Source organism: Etheostoma cragini, chromosome 4, assembly GCF_013103735.1.
Source record: "Etheostoma cragini isolate CJK2018 chromosome 4, CSU_Ecrag_1.0, whole genome shotgun sequence".
Taxonomy (NCBI): Eukaryota; Metazoa; Chordata; class Actinopteri; order Perciformes; family Percidae; genus Etheostoma; species Etheostoma cragini.
In genome coordinates, this window is record NC_048410.1 from 3,633,323 (window position 1) to 3,642,783 (window position 9,461).

General features: G+C 39.8%; 2 protein-coding genes across 4 annotated transcripts in view; both read left to right on the forward strand.

The window, feature by feature from the left end:
* fbln2 (fibulin 2) overlaps positions 1-4,459 on the forward strand; it is a 68,659-nt gene extending 64,200 nt beyond the window's left edge. For both annotated transcript variants that reach the window (XM_034868444.1, XM_034868445.1), the window contains exon 18: positions 4,435-4,459. The gene's annotated coding sequence lies outside the window, so the exon portion shown is untranslated. The remainder of the gene's footprint in view (positions 1-4,434) is intronic.
* On the forward strand, positions 81-8,914 carry elf3 (E74-like factor 3 (ets domain transcription factor, epithelial-specific)). Of its 2 annotated transcripts, none has more exons than XM_034868520.1 (9): positions 81-222; positions 1,147-1,292; positions 3,653-3,886; positions 4,666-4,773; positions 5,364-5,507; positions 5,610-5,684; positions 6,416-6,538; positions 6,757-6,952; positions 7,902-8,914. In XM_034868520.1, exons 2-9 carry the CDS (start codon positions 1,151-1,153, stop codon positions 8,005-8,007), a joined length of 1,128 nt encoding a protein of 375 aa, XP_034724411.1. In that variant the 5' UTR covers positions 81-222; positions 1,147-1,150; the 3' UTR covers positions 8,008-8,914. The 2 variants fall into 2 exon arrangements, with proteins under 2 accessions (XP_034724411.1, XP_034724412.1); XM_034868521.1 differs by having other exon boundaries at positions 111-228; positions 1,144-1,292.
* The last annotated feature ends 547 nt before the right edge of the window (positions 8,915-9,461 follow it).

Here is a 9,461-nt window from a genome sequence, read left to right on the forward strand (position 1 = left end):
CCCCCCCCCCCCCCATCCCACCCCCGCACCCACTTCTTTTTTACAGGACTATAAAGCTCCTGACAGGTGGGTGTAGGCAGCAGCAGGTGCATATTTGCCGTGTAGACACAGCTCACACAGAGAACTGGCACTGACACTTGAAAAGTGGAAATCATACAAGGCTGCTGCTGATTGTCCTGGAGCGTAACAACCCTCTGCATCCTATTGAGGCTCGCGCTGTAGGTAAATATGAGTTGAACTTGAATTGAAATATGTTGAAGTGATATTTTGATTATGTTGCAAAAGCTGCAAACAAATCATTAGCTTCATTAGATATAACTCCTCTTTGCTGCAAAAGTGATTGAGCTTCCTCTTGTTTGACTTAAAATTTGACATCTGATTTAAAGACCCACCTTCTTTCTCTCTGCTGCTTTTTTTTAAACTCTTGACTTATCTTTTATTTGCCTGTACTGCTTTTTAATCTTCTGTTGTAGCTCCCTTTCTCTTTGCTTGACTTTGGTTCTATCACGTCACCTGTGGTGTTCTCGTTTTGTGTTGTTGTTTGTTGTGTTATGCTTGTGTTGTCCATCTGTATTGAGGCATATTTCGAACCGTCAGCCTTTTTTGAAAAGCAACCTCAAGTTTGGGTCATCTTCTTTTTTTTTTTAACCCTTGTGTTGTCTTACAGTAGACCGTGAACTTGTTGTCCTTTCAGGTCAAAATTGCAAATTAACTTTTTTTTAATCTCTTTTTCCAACGTTTTTTGAAATGTTTTTGTCACGTTTTAATAATACCTATTTCTTTTGTTAAAAAAATACATAAATTCTGGATTATTTGGACTCATAGTTAAGATCAGAGGATGTTGAGTGGATCACAGTTTATTTCAAATGCTATAAAAATAGAAAAAAAACACCCACAATTCAATGAAAGTAATCATAATATTACCTTCCAGGAATGTTACTGGCTTACTTACAACGTACATATGCACTCATGTTATTTTGGGGCAACTTGGTTCAAAGAAACCCATAATAACTATTATAAAAATGGGTCAAATTTGGACAACACAAGGGTTAAATAGGCTATACAACTTCTAAATAAAAGAAGACTTGACTTGAATTAGAATAAAAAGCACCTTATGAAAAAGAAGTGTCTTCCATGTTTTTGCAGTGCCATGTCGTCCCCGTGCCTCAGCAGCATCTTGACCAACGCCAACATCACCATGTATCAGACTGGCAGCAGTGACGTCCCACCACAGCTGCCCAGCATCAACACCCTGCAGATCAGCAACGCAGCATACAACGCCAACATGAGCGGTAAGAGGAACAGCCGCTGCTGCTGGGACCCTCCTTTCTGTCTTGTTAGGTTGAGTTCTTTTGCACAAAGATATAAAGTAGATGCAATAAGCAATTACACTGCAGGAGCCCACAGCATCCTCCCCTTATACAAAAGAGAAGATGATAATTCCTAGCTCCAAGCAATACAACACACAAACAAATAGGTAAACAGAACACACACAATGTAATTATGTACAGTATATTAAAAAGAATTTAAAAAGTAAGTAAGAAATAGGACAAGACAAACCAAAATACAACCAACAGAATTATCCCAACTTTCGGTGAAATTTAAAATGTCTTTAACTGTGACTTGAAGACTGGCAAAGGAATTTTTACTGACACATTCACGTCCACATCTGATGAAAAAGTTCTGGCAATGAGATACATGAAAATCACCTCATCCCTGCTGTTTCAGATTTAGCTGTGACCCCGTGTGACACCAAAGAAATCTAAGTGTGTGTGGTGTTTTGGCCGCCAAGCCTTTGTTAACCATTATAGTTTCGTCTGAGTTTCGTGGATAGTTTCAGCTGAACACTAATCTCACAGTAAACATGATCCTTTAGTGTTCCAGTCAGCGGGACCATGAGCTCACTGAACTTTGCTTTGACCTCATTTAGACGCTGTCGGCTCAATCATTGACCAGGCAGCCAATGTTTAACTCGGCAAAACCGTCAAACGGGGGAATGCCGCCACCATATAGTTGAAACAGCTCAGGCTTGTTTATCTGACCTCAGAGACCCGAATCCAGACTGGGTGTAATGATGCAGACTGCTATCAGTCCAAACCACTGATAGCTGAGCAGGTAGCCATGTAGCAGGAAAGTCTCCCTCCTGTTGCCACAGGGGTTTATCAGAAATTTCAAACCAAATTGCCCCAAAAAGACCTTAAACACAGAACAGTTTTGATTGTTTCCAGTTTTTCAAAATGGGAGGATTTTTCTGCATTGAGCACTTTTACTTTTAATACTTTTTAAAGAAATTTTCCTGATAATGCTTAAATACTTAGGTAACTTAAGCAACGTTTTCAATGCAGAACTTTTACTTGTATTTTTACAGTGTGGTATCAGTATGTTTACTTAAAGGTCCCATTGCATGCAAATTTCAATTTTTTAACATTAACATGTGTTCCCCCAGCGTGCTTATGCCCCCCCCAGTGGCTAGAAATGGTGATAGGTTTAAACCGAGCCCTGGGCATCCTGCTCTACCTTTGAGAAAATTAAAGCTCAGATGGGCCGATCTGGAATCTTCCCCTTATGAGGTCATAAGGGGCTAAGTTACCTCCCCTTTCTCTGCTTTGCCCGCCCAAGGCATTTGGCCCACCTATGAGAGAGAGACATCATGGCTTTCAAATGAGCAAAGTGACAGATGGTCAAGGTTTTGTGACGTGGATTTTCAAGAAGTGCTCTAAAAAATAAGATTATTCTCATTAACATTACTGTGTAATTAAAGGAAATCCATATTCAAATAACACTCATATACAAGTTCGTTGACCCGGTTTATTCACAAATAGTCACGCAAAAACATCAGTATAAATCTTGGGTTTACCACCGATGGGCTCATAGGTTTCTTGAGAATAAGTGACTCAACATTACAAAGGCATAACACATGAGTAATAGACTAAAGTAAACAGACTAAGAGGGTGCTGCCCTAACAAAATCTGGATCTTGCTTCATGCAGAAGATGTCGAAACTTGCTTCTCTAAGCCTTGGTTGTGTCACTCTGTATTGCCTTTTTTCAAACATTAAGTTTAAATTGTCAGCCAATTCTGATTTACATCTTCTTAGCCCCTTCATTCTTCACCTTATTGCCACTAATTTTAAACTCATTTTGGTAGTCATGATCAAAACATGGTATACCCAATTTCTCCGAAAAAAATGCAGAAATTGTGATTTTTTTTGACTAATTGTTAAGACCCGATCACAGCCTAGCTACGGTATATGTCAAAGTTTAGTCAAGATTCTGTTTTGAAACCATTTCGATTTGTTTTTTCAAATGCTGAAAAATGGAATAAAACACCTAAAACAGGATGAAAGAAGTGATCCGATCCTTCATGCTTGCAAAGAAGTTAATCATTTCAGCTGGACTTTTAGGCCGTTATGTTGTTTGGTAGTTTAATTTATAACATAAAATCATATTTTAAGAACTATGTGGGTTTTGTGTGCAAAAATCTTTTTGTATTTGTAAAGTAACTAGTAACTTTAGCTGTCAGATGAATGTGGTGAAGTAAAAAGTACAATATTTCTCTCTGAAAGGTAGCGGACTAGTAGTAGAGGTATCTTAATGTAAACACACCTTCCATACGCTGCAGAAGTTAAACCCTGCCTCTTGCTCTCTCTGCAGGTCAGTGGTACAAGCAGATCAGCCCTCACTTCTGGACGGCAGAAAACGTTCTGGACTGGATCAGCGACCACGTGGAGAGCACCAAGTTTGATGCGAGCACCCTAAGTCTGGCCTACTGCGCCATAGACGGCCCTGCTCTGTGCCAGATGAGCCGGGAACAGATGATTGGGGTCTTCGGCACGCAGCTTGGCCCACACCTCCAGCAGAGTCTGCAGGAACACAAGACCAAATATGGTAGGCTGGCATCCATCATGTTGAAAAGATTTATACAAGTTCAGAGCTTAAATATACATTCATGTGCATATAATACAGTATTAGTCATCAAGAGTGCTGTTGTGCAGTTGTGGTGTAAATATTTTAGTAATTCAAGGCTCCAGCACACCAACATAAAAGTACAAGTTGTCAGTTAAATGTCATTAAACTTCCATTCAATTGTATTTATAGTGTCATGACTTCATGACAGAAGTTAGCTCAGAACTCTTTACAGATATAGTAGGTAGAAAATCCTCCTTTTTTCAGGCCAAAACATAGCACAGGTCTGTACAGAAACCTGCAGTTGTCTCTGTGCAACATGACACCAGAGCACAGCGTGGGTTTGCCCTGGAGTGTGATGTCTTTCTCACTGTTAGGATACAATTAGTATCAGCATTCCACATATTCACCTTTGCCCTGAGTTTCGTGTCTGTGTTTCTCAATGTAGTCTCTACCTGTCAAATGCAGAGAGACATACACAGAAATCCTTACCTTTCTGTTTACAATGCATGTAGTTTTGTAAATATATGGAGAGAGAGAGAGAGAGAGAGAGATATAGAGAGAGAGAGAGAGAAAGAGAGAGAGAGATAGAGAGAGAGAGAGAGAGAGAGAAATAGGACACTAAGAATGGATACAGTCAAAAACTGACATATTTGTAGTTCCATGCTTCCATGCTGTGCTGGAGTTTTCGTCTCTAGGATGAATGTTATGGCTGAAACGGCTCATCTTTCATTTTCTCTTTATGTCCTTTGTCTTCGCAGAGCTGCAGAGCCTGTCGGGATCGGAGCTGAACGAGACCTGCCAGCTCTTGGACAACTTCTTGGACAACCTAAACTTCCCTCTGCTCAGCACCATTAGAATTGGCCAAGGTAAATATTGTTGAAATGGTGTTAAAAGGGGTGGAAATTAACAAATTTCGACAACTTGTGTTCCCGTTATTAAGTAGTTTTTAAAACCTGTATTTTTTTTTTTACTTTTACATTAGTATGTTTTGTTTGAGGCATTGTACATAGCTACATTTCAAATCACATTCGTTGCTGAGCAACATATAAAATGCCAGGTAAAAATGGTGCCCTGGAAAGTAACTGCAATGAATGATGGGCAGCTTTGTGTTCACTAATGCTAAAACCACAAGAAGGATAGAGACGAACAAATCAGACACCAGTGGTGTAGACCCATACTAAAAGTAAAAACCTGTTCAGTTAAACTCCTGCCGTTGAATTAAGTAACTTAAGCAACTTTTACTCTGAGTAGGTTTAAATGAGCACTTTTTACTTTTACTTGAGGAGATTTTTATGTGATTTTAACTTAATTAACTCAAGTAAAAAAATCATCAAAGTAGTAGTTTTACTTAAACAGAATACATTTGCACTTGTACCACCTCTGGATGTTACTTACTAGCATACAATTGACATAGTGTGGAAATAATGGGGCTAATGCTGCTTCTTACTACCAACAGGTGAAGGGTTTGTCAGCAAGAAGGAGTTTGACTGCAGGGATGATTATGATTATATTAGTCTGAGCCTGGAGCCCATGACATCTCTGGGGGACACTGAGTACCTGTCTGATAACCAGTCTGACAGCGAGTGTAGCTCCTCCAACAGTGAGTATTTCATCCTTCTTTCATCCTGCCGGACTCTTCTGCCTCTCCATTTCTTAAGCGGAACGCTGTGAATCTGAAATATGTTTCTCTCTTTTTGTTCAGGTGGCATGTTTGACTTCTCACCCGAGTCTGGCAGTGGCGAATCAGACCCGGAGTTCTCCTACCCTCTGATTTCAAGTGAGAAAGCAATAAAACCCAATGTTTTTAATGCCAAGTTCAGACCAAAGAAATGTACAAAATGTATCATCTCAATAGCAATTCGGTACTTCCGTTTTAGGTTTCAACTTTCAGGCTTTTTGTAGCTACAGTTTTGCTCATGAGTTTTTTTTTAGTCTTCTTTTTAGTCAATTTGGGCAGGGGTTCCTATACTCATGAGCAGCACTGTAGATATATAGTTGGTGGCATCTAAATATGAATGTGGATAACAGTAGTGAAAGTGAGATGCTTGCTACAGCTGCACATCTAGTGATGAATCAGCAGGTGATGTCCCTCACGATCTAAAACCAGCTTCTGGAGACCAGCTGAGTCGCAGGGTAGATCCTAAATCAGATTTCCTAGAATGCTCGACAATAGTTAGGTTTAGGCACGGGGAGTGGAGATTGTTTAGGGTTAGGTTAAGAATACCAGGGTAAGCCAAACAAAGGCAGAATAAGGCGGGCCACGAGGAACGTCCTTTGACATCGACACGTTAAGCCGATCCGATCTAGCATCTACTGAGTCGCAGTGACGCCATCGGCTGGCTAAGACGGGCCAGATCAGACCGCTGCAACTTTTCCCTGCAGCGTTCTAAAACGGTTTTGTCTCGCCACAAATCTTTGGTCCGAACTGGGCTTGAGGCTCTTTGTAATCCACAGTCTCAGCAGTATCTGTGAGTTTAACAATCTGACAATGAACTGTTGTGCTGACAGAGGCGAACGTCAAAACAGAGAAAGGAGAGTGTCGACTGAAGCGACCACGGGGACGACCTCCCAAAGTCAGCAGAGAGCACAGCAGCAGCAGCATTTATGGCAGTCCAAAGAAAAACAAACACGGTAAGGCCATGTTTGGAGACTCAGCATACTGTCATTAATCATGTAAAACAGTTTCAAAAGGCATCTGTACATGAACACTGCTGGGCTGTTTTACAGATTCTACTTTGCATCTTTATCAGGTTGCAGATGCATATCTGACTACCATGCTCATGCTTACTGTATGCATCCATGCACGCACATTTAGCTCATTGTGCCCCACTGTTACTGTTTGTTTGCAGCTCCTCGTGGCACACACCTGTGGGAGTTCATCAGGGACATTCTGATCCACCCAGAGAGGAACCAGGGTCTAATGAAGTGGGAGGACCGCCGCGAGGGCGTATTCAAGTTCCTCAAGTCCGAGGCTGTGGCGCAGATGTGGGGCCAGAAGAAGAAGAACAGCAGCATGACGTATGAAAAACTCAGCCGGGCCATGAGGTGAGTTCATGTAGCAACTAACAGGCGGAAACTTTTTGTCAGCTTTCCATTGAATCTGCCTGTATCTGAAATGATTCAGCATTACGTGAACTTGGTCCAAACAGTAAGGTGTGTTTTGACATGATTTTGGAAATGTTCCAATCCGCTTGCCAAAGGACCTCTTTCACATCCAACGGCAGGGGCACATCCTGTTATTTATAGTGGTTTGATTAACTATTCACCCTCCGGATTCTTCAAAGATCCGCTCTACTCTGCAGCTGATTGGCTAGTACCCGTTGCTTTCTTCAAAGAATGCAGCACTAGAAAAAAAAAAATAACTCTGCCTGCGACCCCTGACTCAGAGGCTGAAAAAGCAAACATCCCAAAGCTATGTTGGTAGCGTTATCTTGTTTGACCAAATGTAAAGGGCTTATGCAATGGTTTACCACACCCCCAGTTTATAACACAGGCTTTTTGCTCCAACTTTGAAGTCTCTAAGCCAAGATAAGCCTGACGATGTCAGTTGACAAAGCTCCTCTAGAGCCACAGTAGTGTGCCACTTTAACCCTGCTTTGGTCACTATGGTGGAAGAATGCTGTTTAGGGGAGATACATTAAGACAAATTTATTTTTGGAATAAAAGTTTTCTGAAAGTTTTCTGTTTAAATATACAAATGACCCATTATTTAATGCTATCTTTTTAGGAGAAATTTACATGCGCAAATGGACAGAGTGTAGTCAAATAAACGTCTAAATGGGTATTTTCGATGTTTTCTTCCCCCCCCACTAGTCTAAAAGAAGACCCCAAAACACAAAAAGACTGTTTCTGCCTGAATTGTCTTTCCTGACAGAGACTAGAAGTCACTTTCTGACATTTTCAATGACTTTAAATCAGTGAAGCAGCAAATACTAAAGGGAAATGCGTGCTTTATGTCTTAAACTTGGACTAACTGACCCTCCTTCACCATCAGGTATTACTATAAACGAGAGATCCTGGAGCGAGTTGACGGCCGGAGACTCGTATACAAATTTGGAAAGAACTCCAGCGGCTGGAAGACGGAGGAGACGGGCATGTGAGACGCCAGTCACAGAGCGGGTAGAAACCAAAAAATAGCCTTGCTGCCCCCACAGACACTTACTTCCTCTTGAAAGGAAGATGTTGCAGAAAATGTAAGCCATTGTTTTTGGCTCTAGTAGGTTTTATGAACCAATATTAATGTATTGTATGTTTGATTGCCACAGCAAAACTTTACTAAGTGCCCACTAACGTAAATGGACATAATTTTGGATGCTTGTGAGTTTTGTTAAGCACCTTCTTTATTGTTGTAGTTTTTTCACAAATGTACAGAATTGACTTTGATGTTTGTGTTTAATTTACTTTAGTGATGTAATTAGCTCATTGTCACCTGTCACTAAAGCGTTTTCTTTGGCATACGGGCAGTAAAGACTTAATTGTGGCACTGAGAATGTTATATTTCTTGTTTCTACTTTCTTATTACTGTCTTGTTATTCACAATGGGTACTAATGTCAACATGTAAATGTAAAATGAGTTGTGTATCTGAATGTAGGACCAAATTTTGAAATCTGGTCTTCTAAAGGTTAACTCAGATTGAAGGACAAACCCAGAGCAGAGAAAACTAGGGTGAAATAAATTAAGTTAATTCACATTAAAACAGTAATGATATGCACTACATGTCTATTGGTATCACTTATTATAAAGTGTGTTTACACAGTGTAAAAAGTAGTTTTGGGAGTAACTATGTCACTTGTCTTTTACATGATCGTCACCTGTAAATAACTTTTTGTTTTAATCAGTCAGAAATCAGTTGCACGCTGTTTGTATGATCTCTTTTTTAATAACATGTTAATGTGATTAATCCATTTTGGATTGATAAATGTATGTGGAGTTTATATCATACCACTAGTAATATCTTTTAATTAATGGCATTGTTTTTCTATTAAAATAATACATTTTGACATGTATTTGCTGTTTTGGGATTGACTTTAATTTTTTAACGCTGTAATCTTATTGACATGTTTCTAACCATCATGAAGGATGGAAGATGTGAAACTGGAGTAAAGTTGTGAGTTTTAAACTCACATGATACCATTTATACTGTAAAAATGCTATATAATAAATGAATTATAACCGACCTTTTGTCTGCAGTGCTTCTCCAAAACTAAACTCTTTATTCCAGGGTTTCTGCAGGTTTCAACCAGTCTATTTTAAGACCTTTTTTTCATTATGAATAAAATTTATGACCTACACCACTGGTTGAAAGTTTGTGAGCACTTTCCATTGCACTCGATTATAGACAGAATCCCAGCTGAAATCAGTTGCATTGTTTTTTTTAACCAGGGCAGCAGTTTTCAGATTACATTACGTGCTTACATAAATGCAAAAGGGTTCTCCAATGTTTTTCTAGTTAGTTTTTTAACCCTTGTGTTATCCTCGGGTCAAATTGACCCGTTTTCCTACATCAAATATTCCTATATATACTACCCAAAATATCATGATCGATTTCATAAA

What these genes read in the sequence shown, in the direction of transcription:
- elf3 (XM_034868520.1), top strand. Translation starts at nt 1,151, where the DNA reads ATGTCGTCCCCGTGCCTCAGCAGCATCTTGACCAACGCCAACATCACC. An exon ending in ATACAACGCCAACATGAGCG is followed by an intron (nt 1,293 to 3,652) that starts GTAAGAGGAACA and finishes CTCTCTCTGCAG; the next exon opens with GTCAGTGGTACAAGCAGATC. An exon ending in TCCAAAGAAAAACAAACACG is followed by an intron (nt 6,539 to 6,756) that starts GTAAGGCCATGT and finishes GTTTGTTTGCAG; the next exon opens with CTCCTCGTGGCACACACCTG.